We start from the raw sequence: 21,130 nt of genomic DNA on the forward strand, positions 1-21,130 counted from the left end.
GTTTTAGAGTGTTTTCATCTGTATTTTCTCCCTTAATGCTGACTCTAAATCCCCTGATCCTACGTAGAAAACGGGATAAGCAATAATGGAATTAAAACTATAAGCACTTAAAAATGGCTCTCTTGTGTTTATTTGCCTTTATAACATGAATTCATTTCAAAACATCCCAAAGTTGTTTTTATGATGACTTTCTAATATTGCATTAATAGATGGTTTGATAACCCGTTATCTTGGTAGAATTGAAAATAACTCAATTTCATCAAGTTATCTTATGTTTTTATAGACAGCCAAAAATAGTATTGTGAAGTATGTATTAAACAATAATATACAATGAAGACCTTACTGAAAGTAAAGTTGCTGCTTTCAATTCTAATGAACATTTTAACAAAGCCCTTGGGGAAAAAAAATTTGCTAATATTTTGCTAAGTGTTTAATAAGAATTACTTTCCCCTTGTGGGAATAGGATGGGCCTGCCAGCAAATGATTTGAGTATACCACTGGGTTAATAAGAATTTTTTTTAACTTGGAATGCTACAGAAGTGCCTTCATTGACAGTTGAATAATAACTATGATATACATTGTCCAAACTGTTTTAAGAAGAGACTTTCGTAATAGGAACACCAATGCATTGTTGGTGGAGTTGTGAACTGATCCAACCATTCCGGATTTGGAACTGTTTCCAAAGGGCTATAAAACTGTGCATACCCTTTGACCCAGTAATACCACTTCTAGGTCTATGTCCCAAAGAGATCACAAAAATGGGGAAAGGACTCACATGTACAAAAATATTTTTTTTTAAATGCAATTTATTTATTTAACATATTTGGTTTTCAGCATTGATTTTCACAACATTTTGAATTACAAATTTTGTCCCCATTTCTACCCTCCCCCCCACTCCAAGATGGCTTATATTCTGGTTGCCCTGTTCCCCAGTCAGCCCTCCCCTCTATCACCCCCCTCCCCTCTCATCCCCTTTTCCCTTCCTTTCTTGTAGGGCAAGATAAATTTCTACGCCCCATTGCCTGTGTATCTTATTTTTTAGTTGCATACAAAAACTTTTTTTGTTTTTGAACATCTGATTTTAAAACTTTGAGTTCCAACTCTTCCCTCTTCCCTTCCCACCCACCCTCCCTAAGAAGTTGAGCAATTCAACCTAGGCCACACATGTATTATTATGTATAACCCTTCCACAATACTCATGTTGTGAAAGGCTAACTACATTTTGCTCCTTCCCAACCCATCCCGCTTTATTGAATTTTCTCCCTTGACCCTGTCCCCTTTCCAAAGTGTTTGTTTTGATTACCTCCACCCCCATCTGCCCTCCCCTCCATCATCCCCCCGCCTTTTATTTTTTTTTTATCTTCCTCCCTCTTCTTTCCTGTGGGGTAAGATACCCAACTGAGTATGTATGGTATTCCCCCTCAGGCCAAATCTGATGAGAGCAAGGTTCACTCATTCCCCCCTCACCTGCCCTCTCCCCTCCTCCCATAGAACTGCTTCCTCTTGCCACCTTTATGCGAGATAATCCACCCCATTCTATCTCTCCCTATCTCCCTCTCTCAGTATATTATGTACAAAAATATTTATAGCAGCTCTTTTTGTGGTGGCCAAGAATTAGACATTGAGGGGGTGCCCATCAGTTGGGGAATGACTGAACAAGTTGTATGGAATAAAATGGAATACTGTTGTTCCATAAGATATGATGAACAGGCAGACTTCAGAAAAATTGGAAAGACTTAAAAGATCTTATGTTGAGTGAAGTGAGCAGAACCAAGAGAAGATTGTGCATAGCAACAGTAACATTGTGTGATGACTAACTTTGATAGACTTAGCCCTTCTCAGCAATGCAAGGATGTAATACAGCTCCAAGACTCATGATGGAAAATGTTATCCACATCCAGAAAAAGAACCATGGAGTCTGAATGCAGATCGAAGCATGCTATTTGCTCTCTTTTTTTGTTTGTTTCTTCTTTCTCATGGTTCCTCCCATTGGTTCTAATTCTTCTTTACAATATGACTAATGTGAAAATGTGTTTAATATGAATGTATATGTCGAGCCTATATTAAGATTTCACGCCATCCCGGGGAAGGGGAAAGAGGAGTAGGAAACTTAGAACTCTTAAGATCTTATGGAAGTGAATGCTGAAAACTAAAAATTAATTAATTAAAAAAATAGGCAGAGAGAGAGAGACATACAGACAGACAGACTTTTTCCTTAGACTGGCAACTTTTCTTTAGTACCCCTGTTCCTGGTGTCCTTTCTTCCTGCTGGTTGGAGAGTGTGGAGGGTGGACATTGGAGACCTCCTTCTTGACCTTCCACTATATAAGGAGGGCTTTCTGGGACATCTCATCATTTCCCATCTGGCTCCTTTCCTAGATTTTACAGTCTCTAGAAATTCATTGTTCTGCAAATAAACTGAAATTCCCACTTCTCAGATCATTTCCTTCCCCAACTACAGGACTTCATACCCCATATTGGGTAATTTTCCTGCTTCCCCAAACTCCTCCCCTTTTTAGTTTCTTTCTAGATGTTGTCCTAGCCCATTAGATTGTGAGCTCCTTTAGGCCAGAGGCTGTTCTATGCCTTTACTTGTATCCTCAGCTTTTATGTGTCTGGCATATAGTAGGCACTTAATAAACGTTTATTGACTTTGATGCTAGAAAGGTACTTACTGTACAAATAGTGGATCAGTTAGATATCTAGCTTCCAACCCTCCCTTTCTTGTTTACCCACATTTTAGTAATTTTAGTTTCTGGTCATTTTGTTGCCTTTTTTTGATAGGATAAAATGGCATACCTATAAGAGGGGTGAGGTCATAAAGAATGAAAGGGCAAACTTTAAAATTGCTTAGTTTTAATGCTTTACTCTGGTTTGGCTATTCTGTTATTATAGCATATCACAACAAATATTGCCAATAATCCCATCTTAAGCAATATTTAATAAACGAAAATTCTACCACAAAAAAGAAAGAATTAGGATTATTGCACTTGTAATAGCATTTAACTGAAGTGAAAATTTTAAATTAGCTTGATTGTTCCTACTGAGTGACTCTACCCATTTCTAATCACCAAAACCTTGCTATGGCATCCTCTTCAGTAGATATGTAAGCCCTTAAAATTCTAGTTGCTCAGTTTTTATTGTAGAATGAATTTTCTGTGAAATAAATTATTTGAATTTATATTACATTTATTTGTAGATGGTGATCCGGACAACTACATTGCTTATTATCGAAGAGCTACTGTTTACTTAGCCATGGGCAAATCTAAAGCAGCAATTCCTGACCTAAGTAAAGTGGTTGAATTGAAGACTGATTTTACAGCAGTAAGTACATGCCTGTCTTTGTTAAGAAAATGCAGCCTTTTAAATCTTTTTCTTTATGTGTTACAAAAACTTCTGAATGTAGCATTCAATGATAGTATTAGGTTGTGTTATCTAAGATGTATTATAAGAAGCTTAAGACTGATGCAGCATTTTCTTCTTCTTGCTAAGGAACTGTATTTCAGACATCCCTATTCTGTTACCTACCTCTATTTAAATTCCTAATTTTTACTTTCCATAATTTGTCAACATACTTTTGTGTCTCAAAAATACTCTCAGGAAATGTTTGGAGGTTGAATGATTGAATGCAGAGTTTTGAATCCTAATGAAGTGGATTGGAGGCAATTCATCTTTTCAAATACGATGTAGTTATATTCAAGTCACTTAACTTTGTTCTTTTTCACCTAAAAAAATGAATGATAATTTTATTTACCTATAGATGAGTGACCTAAAGGTTTAGTTTTTTTAAAAAATGCCTACTTGAGAAGAGGAAATTTGTCATATGTTGGCAAATATTTTGCTATTAAATAGTGGCATATTTATTACCCCTGACCCTCACTCTCCCCCATCTCCCCAGGTTCATTTGGTTTGAATTCAGTTTGGAGAGGTGGTGGGAGAGGGAAGGATGTCTCCCATCACAGAATTTTATTCAGAGGAAACTTTCAGAGTAAAGCTTAGAGAGGGTTTATTTCTAGGTTTACCAGAAGTGTGTAATAAGGTCCGCACCTCCTACATAAACACTTGCTGTACCATGTATGGGTGTCAGATAGAGGATTGCCTTTTTTTCACACAATGCCTGTGCTTAGGGCACCACCACCACCACCACCACCACCTGAAACTCTAACTCCTACTTCTGAATTCTAGGCTCTGATGGATGAACTTTCATTTTATCTTGCCTGTCACTTTCCGACCATCTTTGTGTCATGCCGTTGTACGTGTCCTATTTTCCTTCTTTTCTTCTTCCTTTCCTGCTCCGGCTTTGAGAGCAGTAATTGAATAAATTCTACCATCCCTAGAAAGGATGTGTTAATCAATTGCCCTGTTATTTCAGTCACCACTGATTGACTTCTCATTGATCAGCTTCTCTGACTTCTCTTTCTAGGACACTTCTCCTTTGCCTCCGTTCCCCTTCTGTGTGTTCTCTTCCTCTCTTAGAATATACATTCCTTAAGGGCAGGACTGTCTTCCTTGCTTGTGTTTACATTCCCAGTACTTGGCACATAGTTAGCACTTAGTAAGTGCCCTTTTTTCCAGTCATGGAGCCCAGGAATATATACAAAAACATAAAGTACTCAAATAGGCCTGTAGACTTCAGAAGGTCCAGATACTTTGAGGGTTTGCTGAAACAATTATTCTGTACTGCTGAGTAACTCAGTAGAAACATTTTGATGGGGTCCATATTTTTCTGTCTTCCCTCTTCTGCCCCACTTGCAGTGTCTTCAGTCTTTTTAACTGCAGAAATGATACTTATTCTTCACACTGTTAATGAGGAACCTTCCTTTGAGAGGCTGGCATGTGAATAATCAAATTTAGGAACTCATCAGTGCCCTTATTACTACCGGATCTTGGGCAGGGAAAGTCTCTTCTTAGGAATTCTGGTCTCTGACCTGTGCTCAAAAAAATGAAACAAAAGCAAAAAAAACACTGAGGACCCTGAGGTCCAGGATCTCTGACTGCCTGGGCTAGAGCAGTTAGGAGAGGGGGCATGCCCTGTTTCCCATCTTTCTGGACTCTGGTCTAGAAATACAAGGTGGTAAGAGCTTACAAAGAAAAAACAATGGGCTGAGCTGTTTTACTTTGTTTACTTTGACTAGGATAAAAAGTTGCTCTTTAAAAAAAAAAATTCCATTCTTCTGAGCCCTGGTTGACCAATCTTGAGGAAGCGGCCCTAATGTCTGAGGCCTAGCCAATAGGGTTCTTGTGGCCATGTTGATCAGGGTCTTTTCTGAGCAACCCTCTTTATGTAATTTTTTGGGTAGAGGTCTAAGAATCAGTCTACTAAATGCTTTGATATTTTAGGATCAGAATTGTGGTTGGTAGTGGAAAGAATTGGACCTGTCCTGGAGAAATCTTGAGGACCTAAGGAATGATAGTTGAGGCTACTTGTACACATTTCCATTTCTTGTTTAGCTCTAGCACCATATGGCTAAATGGCTCAAGGAGGTGTGGATAATATCCATCAAGTAGTGGCTGATAGTTTAACTGTTTTGTCTAAATAGGTAAATAAAAAGCAAGAGGGTGATGTCCTGTGAAAATTTAGTAAAAGCAGTTCACTTGGATGATACTTTATGAAAACAGCTACGAACATAAAGTAGAAAAATCAAGATTTTGAAGATAAAATACAGCCTGGCAGAGGCAGAAAACACAAACCTTAGAAAGTAAATTACAATGCTAGAAATGTTATTCACGAGTAGTAACTTAGATAATGTAGCTTTTAGTTTAATCTTCTATATTTGAGATTTAATTTTTATCTTGACATACTTAATAAAGTACACTTTCTAGTTTGAGAGAACTGATTTCAAAAGACAAGAGGGCAAACACTATAAAGAAACTTGAAGAAAAGATAGGTGGCCGAAGGAAGAGGCAAAATAGTTTTTTCAAGATATTTGCACAGTTAATCTCTGAAAATGTTGGCAAGTGTGACATTTTTAATTGGAAGAAACATTTAAGGCAGTATAAATACCATTATCCTAAAGAATCTCTCAACTATGATTAAAAAAGATTGAAGATGGCAGTAATACCATTTGCCAGAGAGAGACTAACAGAAATTCTTCTCATTGTAATTAAATTTTATAGCATTAAAAACATATAAAACTTGTAGGTATGCTTATTATAAAGTGCAACTGTTGTTACAGAAAGGAATGGGGTAGCCAAATCTTTTTTTTTGAGACTTTCGCTTAAACTTAACTGAAACACATTTTGGATAAAGGTTAGATTATGACAGTTCAACTGTCTAACAGTTTTCTTAGTTTTGTGATTTTAAAAGCATGTTATTTTTAAAATAGTGGACTATTGTGAATTTTAGCAGGAAAATATTTTCAAGTTTTAATAGGCTATTGATAGACTCTCTGTATGGCATGAAAATGGGACAGAGGTGCGCACACACACTTAGAAGAATGACATTGGAGTATGGAGAATGGCAAGAAAATAAACGGATGGTGGTGAAGGGAACAAACTGCAAGTGTGAAACAGCCTCTTTGAAAGCCCACCCATTGCCCTTCTAGAAGTGGTGCAGGCCCAGTCCTTACTCTTCTGGCTGATAGTCTCCCAGATACTTAAAGACAGCTCTCATGTTTCGCTTAGAGTCTTCTCTTTTCCAGACTAAACATCCCCAATACCATCAGCTAATTCTGCATCTGACAGGACCTCAAGGTTCAGAGATTCTTTAACTGGAGTCCTTAAACTTGGATGGGAAGATATATGTGTGTGTGTGTGTGTGTGTGTGTGTGTGTGTGTGTGTACACATACATATATGTTTATACAAGTAGAATTAGTGTCCTTTATAATCTTATGTATTTAATGCATTTGAAAGCATTTTGAGAACTCCATAATCTTCCCCAGATTGCCAGTCGTCCTTACTAAAATTTGTTACTCAGGACTGATAACAGTGCTCCACATAGGTATGACTCGGGTTGTCTCTTTCATTTTGGATGCTGTGCCTTTCTCAGTGCAGCTCCATATCACTTTTATGTTTTTGGCTACCAGTTTATACAGGCCACAACAACTCACAGATCTGTTTCACATTGACTTGTTTATCTGTGGTTTCACCATCATGTAATTGCGCAGATGATTCTTTGATCTCAAATGTAGGACTTATCCTTTATTCCTAATAGATTTCATCTTAAAAGTGTTTGAACCCGCATATCTTGGGTCATGCACTGTGGTAATTATCGATCTCAGCCTTTTGTCATCTAAACATTGGACCAAGCACATCTTTATCCAAGTCATTAATAGCACAGGGCCTTTGCCTTGGGTATCCGTTTTGGTATTTTTATACAGCTTCCTTTTTAAAGTGAAGAGTTAATAAGTAATATAAAACTTAGAAAGTATATGAATTATAAGTTACAAATTAATCTTTTCAATTTTAGTTTATCTCACTTTGAGCAAAAGCCATGGTAGCCCAGAATTATATTTAGTTGTAAGGTACTGAGGCAATGGTCTATGAACTTTTTGGATTATGTACCCTATCGGCAACAAGATTTTGAGCACACACCTCCTGATATGTATGTATTTACTTATTTAGAAATTGTATGTGTACTACTGTGCTAGTAATTAAGTACATTATAAAGTGTGGCATTTGACAAAAAAAAAATAGAAAATCACTTTGGTAGCTCTGTGGATTCGGAGGCTATTTTAGTAGTCTAGGCAAAGGTGGTGATGCATACAAGGGATATTGTGCAGGTGGAAACTACATGATTTGGCAGCTGATGGGATGTATGGGGTAGGGTAAAATGAGGTGTCAAGGATAATCCTGGATGACTGTATAACTTAAATTTTTCAAAGAGAACTTTTAATTTTGCGTTTTTGTCAGTTATCTGTCAAAAAATGTTGATTTTTGTGGTTGGTCTGGTTTATCAGGCTGAATTAGGATTCTTATTGAGGTATTTCAGAAATGCCTATTTCTAGAACTTTTTAAAATGCTGAAGCATATAGCTCTTACTGTAGAAGTGAAAAGTTGAAGTTCTAAAAATCAGAAGAAATGCAAATAACAAAATTCAGTCTCTACTAGTTCTAGATCTATGATTCTATAGACCCCTTCAGAACCTAGATGAGGGTACATAGGGAGTTAAAGAAAAAAAGAGTCTCAACATGGATTGTATTTCATTATTTAGTTTGGGGAAAATATTAAATATTCTTCTTCCCTTAAACCATGTAGAATTTAATAAGAATTTAGAAATTGAAAATATTTAAGGTACTTTTCTTTTTTTTTTCTAGGCACGATTACAGAGAGGTCATTTACTGCTTAAGCAAGGAAAACTTGATGAAGCAGAAGATGATTTTAAAAAAGTGGTAAGGTTTGATTGTGAAGTTTTTATTTAGTCTAAGCATATTATAAAACTAATTCTATGTCTTGTGGCCTGTAGTAAAGTTATTTTTATGGTTAAAGGGAAAGTTCAAATTTGTTTTCTGTATAAATCGATCTTGTATAAAGTATCTATATAATGTAACCTGCATTAACTAATAATTTGGTGGTTGATATAAAAAATCATATTTTGAACATTTAGAGAAACCAAGTGTACTAAATATATTCGTTTAATTTAGTATTTGTAGCTGATTCATGCTTGGCATTCCCTCTATGGGAATCTCATTGTAAACTGCACTATTATATGATTGTTGTTAGTTCCATGTGATGCTTTTTGTCTCATTTTTTTACAGCTGGATTTTGTAGATACCCATTTTCATTAAAGGTAAATAATAGTGGAAGTTCTTTGGGTTTATTGTTGGATATAACTGTGAATGAAGGCTCTATATAAAGCCTAAAGTACAATACTTAACTGCCACCATTTCTTCCCAGGAATCCTCCTGAAAAGACATTCACAGAAAGAGCTAGCCAGTTTTTCCTACTGACATTTGATCTGTTTTAGGTGTTGCCTCTCCTAACTTGAGATAGAAGCTGAAAAGGATATATGAATCTCATTTTCCATTTATCGCATGATAAGTATTGGTAGTTAAAAGTGCAGATTGCTAATATTATTTTGATAATATCAAAGTTTTTATTTTAGCCATCTAAAAAGAGTAGAAAAATATGTGTATTATTTTGTGTTATATTAAAAACAGTGGCTTCTATATCATGATCTGTCATTTATCTTACTTCTTAGTTGGTTGTAAGCTTCATGAGGCCTGTAACTGGGTCTTAAATGCTTAAAAGAATGCAAAGATGAATAATTTATTATAATACCTCTTATAATAAGTATGGGCTCAATAAACATGTTCCATAAGTAGTGTCAGGTATATATTTCATATTAATGGTTAAAAGAACTTCGCAAAACATGAATTTATTTATACATGTAACTGAATAGTTTATTTTTTATCTTTAAACAGCAATAACTTTTAAATTTAAAAAATTTTGACGTGAAATTTAGTCATTGATATGGGATTTTTCCTGGGATGAACATTTTGGTGGTCCAGATGTATATTGGGCAGTTTTTGATATTTCTCTTCTGACCAAGTGGCCTTGTAGCAGTCATACTCCTGCTATTGCTTTCTGGAGGCTGGTCTTGCTAGTTATCAGTAGAGATGTTTTTTAATAAGGACATATGCATATGCCTGCATTTATAGGTGTGTTCTGCCCAGTGTTCATTGTTTCCACGAATACAGATTATTAATTGAAGCTACATTGTGAGGATCTTCATTTTCATGGTAATAAGTGGGGTGGTAAGTAGGCTGGTAGGTGAGGTAGTGCTGTTTGGATTATGCTTGACTATTTGATTTACATCTTAGGTTGTTGTTTGTCCTGCGTTCTTGAAGAAGACCAATGACATCAGGATTAGTGAAACAAATAGTAGCTTTCATGGTATTGTGGTGGGATTTGATTTAGAATATATTAATGACATTTCGTATTATCATGGAGACAGTATAATGGTGGAACATGCCCATGATAATTATTTTCCTGTGTATTCTTTTTAAAATCAGCAAAATATTTAACTAGCATTTAGCTTTTAGTTTCTTCACAGCCCAAATCACTAAATGGTAAAACAGACAGGAGACCAATTAAAATCCTAAACTGTATAAAACATTTTTAAAAGGTTCTATGTTAACTGAACATTTTATTAATTTGTGTTTGTGTCTCTGTGCAAAAGATAAGAAATCAGTTCAAGTTTACAAAAGTATTGAGGGGGCAAAAACACAAGTACAAAAGTCAAGTGGTTTAAAAATGGTTGTCATGACAGCTGTTTCTGTGGAGAATGCTATTTGTAGGGAACAATTGGTTTAACCCGAATACTTAGTTTGCCTGCGATCAATATTTTTATGAAAATTGGGCCCAAAATTCAGTACCTAACTGCTTTTAACACAGCATTCATGTAGATTTGTCCTTTGCTGCTTAAAAAGTAAAAGGTAAAGGAATAGGTTCAGCAACTGTTTTCTGAACTGTGATATGATGAAACGAGAAAAAGCATAGTAAATAAAATCAGGAACTCTGTGTTCTAGTCTAGGGCTCACCTACTAAGTAACCGTTTGATAACTTTGGGGAAGTCATAACTTCTCTGGGACTCATTTTCTTCATTTTTTTGAAATGTGAGGGTTGAACGAGATAACTGTTTTCTTCTAACTATAAAGATTCTGTGATTTCATGAAAGAGAATATTATGAAGTCTTGTTAGAATGTACCAGTTTTTATTTTAGGTCCATATTCTTCATCTCTATAGAATAAATGTTCTTTTATCAATTGGCGAGTTAGCCAAGTGAATCTAAAGGGTTTACAACAATGGTTCTGCCACATGTTTATAAGCTTCCCAGAATATTTCTTACTCTAGCTACATTTTCATTGACCATCATACTCTATCATCAGACAAGTATGTATAGGTATAGTTTACATGATATAATTCCAAACTTTCACCATTATTTTCAGGTCCCTAAGAGTTCACCTAATTGTTGATTATCTCCATGTCTATTTTTTTGCGTTGTTGAATATTGGTGGCTATTTCTTTTGCACAACCTACTGTAGGAGTCTAGTCAACTGTAGTTCTAGCTGAAGTTCTAATTTCCTAAAACCAAATAACAATCTTCTGAGTCATTTTATAAAAATATTGTTGTTCACCAAGACACAGGAGATGATGAGGGGGCCTTTTGAAGATCTCTTATTTTGAGAATTGCTAGGATGTTTAAATTAAAAAAAAAAAGGAACAGGTTTTTTTGTATAAGCAGGTTAGTAAAGAACCTTAGATCTGATTTTTGGGGGGGTCTTCAGGTCCCCATTTTGTTTTAAAGTAATATAGATGATAATCCTTTCTTAAAAATCTAAAACAAAACCTTGACATTCCTTTAGTAACTCGTTTTGTTGTTTAGTAACAGTTGATTCTTGACTTTAGTCTTACATGCCACAGACTGCCAACTTAAGCTTGATTTTACATGTTTTGTTTCTTTTTCATTTTTCTTTGTATGGAAAACACAATTGGTAAAGTCCTTCAGGCAATTAATATTTTTGCTTTTATTTTCGTTTTTTTTTGAGCGAACTTTGTTACCCAAATGGGCTCGTCATAGGTGTGAGGAACCATATATATTAGAAGGATAATAAGGGCAGTTATAAGTTAACAGTACTTTTATCTTTTTTAAAAAGAAATTCCAAATGTCACCGTTCTCCATTGGCCATTATCAGAGACCTATTAGAAATAAAAATCAAACTAATTTAAGACCACTAGATGTCAGCAGAGTCTTAATCATTTTGTTCATCTGACTTTGTTTCTAATGCAGAAAATGTATATACCAGGAGTGGGAAACCTGTGGCCTCGGGGCCTTGAGGCCGCAGGTTCCCCACTCCTGGTATGTAGGATCATAGGATTATAGATTTTTGAGCCATAAGGGTTCTCAGAGGACATCTAGTTCAATCCTCTAGAGGAAATGAGGCATAGAGAGGTTAAATGATTTGCCAAAGATTATAAAACTAAGCAGAAGAGCTGAGACTTGAACCCGGTCTGGGCTCCTGACTCCATATCCAGCATTCTTTCTATTTTACTATGCTGACTGTTGTGAACTTAAAATAGTCTGAACAGCAGGAGTCTGCATTTCTTAAGTTGCCACAAAATGGTGCAGATTACTTTGATGTATTTGTCATCTGGGAACCCACTCTGACAAGGTACGTTGACAAGCAAAAATTTGTGTACAGTGGGGCTATGACCTCTCTTCATCTCAGCATGACTTTTGATATTGTGGTCTGAGATTATATTTCATTCTCTATTTCATCAGCTTACCAGCTTCTTTATCCTCAAAGTATTTTTCATGTGAATTCTTTTCTGGCCATATAACCCTTGACCCTTGACCTGTACTTGTACAGTTAGATTTTTGAACCTGAGTAAAGGACTTTTACCCTATTTAAATTTTATGATCTTTGCTTTGGACTACCATGACATCTTGCTGAGAGTTTTGGATCTTGAGTCTTTCATCCAAGAAATATGCCACACCTTCTTAGACTTGTATCATCTGTATTTTTTATGAGTATTGCACTTATGTCTTTATACAAGACATTAATAAAAATGAGAATTATAGGGATAAGGGATAGATCCCTGAGATTTCTCTCAAGGTTGACATTATTTTTAAAATTCATATTCTTTGGATATAGTCTTCCAGTCATTTATGAATTCACCTAACCATGCTGAAAAAGAGACATCTTTTCTGCTCCATCTCATTTATAAAGATGCTGTAATTGTTTCTTATCAATTGCTTGGTTGAATTCCATATATGCTATGACTACAGCATTACCCTGTTCTGCCATTCTAGTAACTACTAAAAATAGGAAATGACATGACTCTGTGAATTCATGAATCTGTGCTCACTCCTTATAACCTATTTGTTTTTTTATTGGGGTTAAGTGACTTGCCCAAGGTCACACAGCTAGTACATGTGTCAAGTGTCTGAGGCTGGATCCTCTCATGTCTTACTGTTCCTTGTTGGTCTCTTTTGCTGGATCTTCATTCAGATCATGCCTACTGACCGTGTGTGTCTTCTGAGGCTTAATCCTGGGCTGCCTTCTCCTTTCACTCTATATTCTGTCTTGCTTGGTGATTTCTTTAGCTCACAGGGGTTCGGTTATTTCTATGAATATCATTCCCAGATCTCTGTATCTAGCCTGGTCTTTCTTGACCTCCAGGTCATCATGAACTTTCTATCAAACATTTAGAAATAGATATTCCTCAGATATTTCACAGTCAGTATCTCCCAATCAACTCATCATCATTCTGCCTCCTTACATCTAACACTTTTCCAAACTTCCCTGTTGCTATGGTGAATGCCACTATTAGTGTCATCCTTGTCTCCTCTCCTCATTCTTTTCACTTACCCTACGTATCTACCCAGTTGCCAAATCTTGGTAGTTTTCTTTTGCCACAGTATTTCTTGACTATGTCTTGTCTCTCAACTTATAGAAGATATCTCTATAGTTCAGGTCCTCGTCACCTCCTGCTTAGCCTATTGTTCTAGCATTCTGTAATATTTTGTCTTCCCATTTAGAATGTAAGCTCCTTGAGCCCAGGATACCCTCAACATCTAGCACATTGTTTGGAATATACTAAGCATTAGCAAATGCTTATTGATTAATTGTTACAATTTTCCCAGAAATTTTCATTTAATTTTAGATTCCATCTTCTCTTTTTATGGAAAGTTGTTATGTTCGCCTACCTTCTGTCTCACAGCTCTTCTTCCATTCACCACCATTCCTTGAAGACGAAAAATAATGGTTCAGCAGTCATATTTGCAGCATCTTGAAGTACCTTGGTGTAGATTTCATCTACGATTTATTTGTTTGGGACATATAACTCTCACCATCTAAGCAATCTTGAGCTGCCTTCCCCTTTAACTATTTTCTTTCAAGACTCTTTGTTTGTACAAAGAAAATGGATGCAAAAAATCATTGCGTATTTTGCTTTCTCTTTGTCTTACATTAATACTGTCATGCCCACTTTGAGAAAGGACTCTTTCTTTGTTTTTCCTTGCCCCTAGTATAGCCAAAAACATTTTTTTGGTGGTCCTCAGAATTCTTAACCTGAAGCTCTTTCAGGACTTTGACACTACTCTTTCAGGTCTGTGTCTGTAAGGAATAATACTGTTAAATATATCATCATAATTAATTATTTTGTAATAATATTATTATTATATAGCTCTTCAAGCTTTGCTGAGTATTTTCCTCCCAGTAATACCATGCAGTAGCTAATACAAGTAGTTTTGTCCCCATTTGATAGGTTCTGAGACTGAGACTCTTAAGAGATTTTAATTTGCCCAGAATTACATAGCTAGCTAGTAAGTGTCTTTGAGATGGGATTAAAATACAGGTCTCTGGACTCTAAGTCCAGTGCTCTTTTCACTGTGCCACACTGAGGAAAATAAAAAAAGTAAATAAAACTATTACCCTGGGCCTAATTGTACCCAACAAGGAAGAATTTGTTGGTGAAGTGAAATTGATAGAAACTGAACAAAGTGACTTAGTTTCACTATTGAGCTAATGTTCAGAGATGCTAGATATAATTTAACTTGCACTCTAGCCATTAACCATATTTCAGGGGGAAAAAAATGAAAGTTTGAATCCTTGGGCCAGGGATAAAGCATAGACTGACATACTGAATAGCCTTGTGTCGTGGGCAGCTTTTTTTCCATTTAAATAACTTAGTATGACAAAAAGCCAGGATAATATCATGCAACTTTTTTGAAGTAATACCCTTAAACAGAACTGAGGTGAAAATAGCGGTCCAAATAGCACTGCCCCTGTTTATATTATTCTGAGAGCCTTACCCTCGTAGGCTACTAAGCATTTGGGAAAATAAATTTAGATAGAATTGTTGGGGAAACAAATCCTTTTTGATTTCTTTGTTTATCAATAGATCTTAACTGTGTTTCTGCATGGAAGGATGGGATTGTGAAATATCACTGAAGTTTCAACTCTTAGAATAAAAGAGATAGCTAACATATTTCCATTGAGTTGAAGAGCTATTTGGGATAAATCAATTTATGATTTTATTCCTAACCGATCATTCAATTAGCAAGCATTTGTTAAGTACTTTGTTATGTTCTTTTGGGGTTGAAAACATGTACACATATTTAGTATGTACAAAATGATTAAAAAGTAATTTTCTTTTTTGGTGGTAGAGGGAGAGGGGTGCTGGGGAATCAGGGAAGACCCCATGTATGAGTTGGTGTTTGAGCTGAGCTTTGAATTTCATCTTAGAGCTAATAAGGAGCCAGTGGAAATTATTGAACAGGGTGGTGAAATGGTTAGACTTGTGTTTTAGACTTAGTGCTTTTGACAGCTCAGCAGTGTGGAGGATGTTGAATTAGAGGGGAGAGAGCCCTGAGGCAGGGAGACCAAGTAGGAGATAATTCTAATAGTCTAGATGAAAAATTGCGAGGTCCTATTTGTTTGACTGAAGAGAAAGGGATGGAGGTAGAGCTGACAAGACGTGGCAACTGATTAGCCAGATGGAGTAAGGGAGAGTGAAGAGTAGAAGATAATGCTGAGGTTGTGAATCTGGGAGAATGGGAGGATTGTGGTGCCCTTGACAGTAACAGGGAAGTTCAGAAGAGTGATGGATTTTAGGGGAAAGATAATGAGTTTTATTTTGGCTTTGTTGAGGTTGAGATGCCGGTGGAACTTCCACTCCCAAATGTCTGTTAGACTATTGTTGATATATAACTAACACTGTACTGGAGTTTGGAAGAGAGACAAGCTGACTAGATATGAAAAAGATACTAAGAGAGTTCTGGGCAGGATTGAATAGAGGCAGACTGCTTAAATTCTGTGTACTTACTCCAGCAAAAACTAGAAATTTGTACCATGCTGAATAATAAATAAGAAATCCAATGAGAAACTACAGTAAGTGACTTCTACCCCAGAAATACACAAAAAATCAGGCACAACTCGCAAAGTGAAGAGAACTGTCAGCTACCAGGCCAGCAGCCTCTTAGCATGACCAGATATATGTATAGCTTGAAGGGGCTGTGCCCAGAAGCAGAAATGGTTGAGGTCCATTTCCCTTCCCAACCCTCAAAGGGTGGTCAGGCCCAGATTGGTATTCTAGGCATGTGTCAGTGACCAATGCAGTATATATGACTAGACCTGAATAAACAAGGTGCCTAGAGACTCTGAGGTCACTAGCATTTTGTCTTAAAGGATCCTGAAGACTGCACACTGAACCTCAAAGATACAGGGGGAGCCTAATTGTGGCAGGTGGGTGGTCAACACAGCACATATGACTACAGGTGAAAGCAAGCAGGGTCAACTAACTGTTCCAGAGTCAGGCCCTAGAAAGAAGCCATAGTTTAGGAACTTAAGCTGGAGAGGTGAGCAAACCAAAAAAGACTTCTCTCTATATATATATGTAAGGTAGATAAAGAGATATCCCAAAAGAATGAGAGGGCAACTTTATAAAAACTGCATGCTGAAGTCCAAAGGCAAAGATAGACTTTGGACAAGGGCTACACGAATACCTAGAAGAACTGAAGGAAGAGATAAAAATTGAAATAAAAGTTCTGTGGGGATGAATTGGAAGGAGAATAAATAGCTTAGAAGAGAAAGTGTTAATTCTATCCAAGGAAAACTCCCTGAAAACTAGAATATAACAAACAATTACCCCATGAGATGATAATAACTATTAGAACAAAATCAAAAGAAGGAAATGGAATGTAAAAATATTCATAGAATATAAAATGGACAAAATGGATAAAGGGTCTAAGGAAATAAAAACAGTTCTCATGGAAGGGAACCTAGGCTCTTTGTAGCTATATGGAAAAAAATGTTCGAAACCACTAATAATTAGAAAAACACAAATGAAAGAATCTCAGGTTCTACTTCATACATAATAGATTGGCAAAGCTGATCAAAAAGAGAAAATAACAAATATTGGAGGTGCTATGGAAAAATAGGCATATTGTTGCACTGTTGGTTTAATTATGAATGGGTCCAACCATTCTGGAAATCAGTTTGGAATTACAGCAGCTGTTTTTGTGGTGACAAAAAATTGGAAAATGAGGGAGTGTTTATTAGTTGGGCAGTAATTGAACATTGTGGAATATAAATGTAAGGGAATGTTATTGTCTTGTAAGAAATGAGGAAAAAATTTCAAAGAGATATGGAAAGACTCGTGTGAACTGATGCAGAGTAAAGTGAGTAGAAACAGAAGAACAATTTATACTTTAACATTGTTCTTATAAAAATGAACAATTTTAAAAGACCTTGGAACTCTGATCAACTAAATGACCAGTCATGATTCCAGAAGACTGATCCAGAAGAAGGCTACCTGCCTAATGCCAGAAAGACAGTGGATGAATGTGCAAAAATAAGCACGTTTTTGGACTTAAGATTTGTTTTTGTTTGTTGTGTAAATTAAATGTAAATTATCTGAAAAAAAAACTGATATGGAAAACAAGACATTGAGATAATTTAATGATCACTAGTCTCTGAAAATAAAAATAATAAAAAGGCCTGGACACTATGTTTCAAGTGAAATTATGCCAAGTCTGTTAGCATGATAGCACAAAATAAAGACTCAACCAATCACCTCCTGCAAGAAACCCCAAAAGGAAAAGTCTTAGGAATGTCTTAGCCAAAGTCAAAAAAATATTGCATACATCCATAAAGAGGTAGTTCAAGTAACAAGGAACCATAGTCAGGGTTACATAAGATCTGGTAGCTTCTACTTTATGTAACAAAATATTACAAAAGGCAAAAGATAGAGGTTTAAAACCTTTAATGATCATTTTCACCCACAGCTGAGAAGGAGCTTTGAAATGAAAATATGATAGAGAAATCTAGAAAGGTAAACTTATTTTGAGCAATGGGAAAGAGACTATATAGTGCCAATATTCCAGAAGGAGAAGAAAGAAGCAAGTGTTTCTTAAGATTTTAGTGTCTACATAGGGTTCTGAGGGAGTTAAATCTACTCTCAGGCTTTTATGAGGGGAAAGGGAAGAAGAGTTAAAGGGAATACTCTTGTGTAGAAAGGAGGAAGAAGGGTGAGGAATTTGTTCTTTATTGTCTTCAGAGTGTGTGAAAATTGTGTACAGCATAGTGGAATGGGAAAGTCAATCTGCTGAACCTCTCTGTTACCTGAAACAAGACAAAGGATGGTTGATCACTCAGTTTAGTGATAGTGAACTGGGAAACAAGTGGAGATTGGTGGAAGGATAATACTGGGGAAGGGATAGTTAAAGGCAAAACAAATGTCTTGACTCTGCAGAGGGCATTAAAAGGACGCACACAAAAAGAAAAGTGCGAAGAACTAGAAGCTTAGTATGTATTTGCCAATTGGGGAATGACTGAACAAATTATGGCACCTGAATATGATGGAATATTGTTCCATTGTTAAGAAATGACAAAAAGAATTTCAGAGAATCCTGGATAGTATCAACTCATGCAGTCAAGTGAGCAGAACCAGGAGAACAGTGTGTACAAGGATTGCACCATTGTAAAGAATAAAATGCCTTTGAAAAACTTAGCTGATCAGTGCAATGACCTGCCACGTCTCCAGAGGACCAGTGATGAGGTCATCTCTTTTGGGTATGGCCACTGTGTATGTTAGTTTTGCCTGACTCTGCTTATTTGATACAAGGTTGTTTTTCCCCCCTTTTCTCTTGGTTTTTTAATTGGTGTGGGGGGAGGAAATTTGGTTGGTGATTGTGGTGGGAGCAATAATGATTCCCAAAAAAGAGGGCTACTGAAAAATTTTTTTAAAAATAAGGAAATAGGAGGAAGTTTGAAAGGAAGCAAATGCAAGCAGGATAATTTGGGGAGTAATATGTGAAATTTTTATATATATATATATATATATATATATATATATATATATATATATATGCATATATATATTTTACAAAAAAGGAAGTGATATGAAATAAATGGATATTCATGTTTCATATATATTCCTTATATATTCTCATGTATATATCGATGTGCTCTGTTTTTTAGTATTTAATTTCAAAATAAAAAAAAAACTTTAAAAAATTGAGAAGAGGCAGTTTGATAAGAGAACTAAGAGCCTAATTTCATGAAAACCCAGAGAGGTATATTGTATTACTCACTATGGATTATTTAGAGAAGTATAAGATTTATCCTCACTATCAAGGAGCTTAACCATCTAGCTCGGCAATCAAGACATAATCATATGAAATGTTGATTAGTAGCCCCAGGAAGAATATGACAGGTAAAAAATGAAATAAAAGGCAAGTATTTTAGAGAAGCAACACTTGACTAGGAATCATGAGATCTGTATTTTGGTGGCTAGCTTTGTCCCTAATGAACTAGGTGACCTATCACGAACCAAATAACACTTTCCCTATTTTTAAAATAAATAGATTGAATTATATCATCTTTATTTGTAAAATAAATAGATTGAGTTATATATATATTATATCACCTTTCCAGCTGTAAAATTGTGTGACTCTGCCATGGGTGACAGGAGTTCGGAGAAAGGATTTGTTTTCCATGGATTGGGATGGTCAGGGGAAGCTTCATGCAAAAGGTAAAACTTGAGAAAAAAACAGTTGGTAAAAATCTTTTAGTCAAATTGGTACCAGATAATTTTTTGAATAGAGACACTACAAGCTTTCGGTTAATGACAGTCTAGCTATAGCAAGGTTTCTTTGGCAGTATGTGAAGTATGATAGAAAATGAGCAAGAGTTCTGCAACTTGAAAGGGCGTTTCAAAATCTTTTCAGTAGGAAAAGCAACTCTCATTTATTCTGAGTTTGATTATCCAGGCTTTTTGCTTTCTCCCTGATCTCCTTCTATTGCCTACCATCTTAACCACTTCAGTATTTGTTAAAGTTAGGAATTTTTCATGGCACAAAAGAAATTACTCATTTTTTCCCCCTTGGTAGCAATTTTGGCAAATTGAGTTGTGGAAAGAGGTTAGAAGTTTTGCTTAAAACGAGATTTTAGTAGACTTTTCAGTAGTTACACAATCCTGGATGACATAAAATTTCTGTAATATATATCAGAACTGCCTTCAGTATCTAAGAATAATGCATTTTAAATTACTCTATTTTCTTGAGATAAAAGGAACTGTGGGAAATAGGAAACACAGATTCTAAAGTTTGTAGTTATACCTAACCCATAGTTATTGAACATTAAAAAAACAAACAAACAGGTCATGGGTGTGATTGCTTAGGTTTTTTTTTATACATATGTTTTTCGTGTTCTGCAATTTCCAGTTCATAGAGGAATGATCTACCAATAGTGCCAATGAATAAAGAACTACTTTAATGATTCATCTACAAAACAGTAAGCTCAGGATCACTTTTGAATTTCTCCTGTTTTAGTATTCTGTGAGGACCTCATTTGACCTAGGCACACAGTTATTACTCGATAGTAATACATAGCTAGCTTCGCTTTTTGCCTCCATTTTGTTCCACGCTCCCGTCTCTTTTTCCTTCCTTTTCCCCAAATTTAGTCCAGTCCGTGGATTGGCAGTGAAAACTTCAACTGCAGAAACTCATTTGTTTGAGTGGCTAAGTTTGAAATTCGGCTTCTGAATGTAACTCTTGACATTCTGAAGTATTCACCTAGGATAATTTAGACAAACTTATATGCCAGATACTTCCAGACTTAAAAGATCCCCCAGCAGTGACTATTTTGTTTCTGTTAATTAGCTCAGTAGAACTGAGAGATAGATTTGATTTAAAGAAGATTGTGGTGATATTGGTTATGTATGAGACTATATGTACCCTGTTTTATGCTTGTAGGAATAAAAACACACCCTTGCTGTCTTTACTAAAACAGTTGGAATAGAAGGAAATTTATAGCTTTTAAAAGATGTTTAGAGTCAGTCAGTTTCAGGGGAGTAAGGGAGAATGTCAGAGTTCTTTTCCTAGTCATCCCTTAGTGTCCTTTTATTTTAACAGATACAGAGATTGAAAGGAAGTTAAGATCAAATGAGTTAACATGTAAAGCACCTTGCAAACCTTAAAACCTTAAAGTGCTATATAAAAAGCTTGTTGAATTAGAATGACAATAAACTGAAATTTCTAGTTTTGAGTTAGCATAGTTTTAAATTCACTGCTGTACAGCTAGGCTTGATTAGAAGCTGTGCTAATTATTCTCAAAATTTCTGCTATTTTAGACATGTTACTCATTTTTGTATTTAAAATTCCTAGAATATTCTGATCAATTC

At 35.7% G+C, this 21,130-nt stretch overlaps 1 protein-coding gene across 1 annotated transcript in view; it reads left to right on the plus strand.

Moving 5' to 3' along the window:
- The window catches only part of DNAJC3 (DnaJ heat shock protein family (Hsp40) member C3), a 92,677-nt gene that overhangs the window by 31,746 nt on the left and 39,801 nt on the right, over positions 1 to 21,130 (plus strand). Inside the window, exons 3-4 of the mRNA XM_036753655.1 lie at positions 3,200 to 3,324; positions 8,257 to 8,331. Coding sequence (XP_036609550.1) covers positions 3,200 to 3,324; positions 8,257 to 8,331 — 200 coding nt within the window. The remainder of the gene's footprint in view (positions 1 to 3,199; positions 3,325 to 8,256; positions 8,332 to 21,130) is intronic.

This window comes from Trichosurus vulpecula, chromosome 4, assembly GCF_011100635.1.
Source record: "Trichosurus vulpecula isolate mTriVul1 chromosome 4, mTriVul1.pri, whole genome shotgun sequence".
Taxonomy (NCBI): domain Eukaryota; kingdom Metazoa; phylum Chordata; class Mammalia; order Diprotodontia; family Phalangeridae; genus Trichosurus; species Trichosurus vulpecula.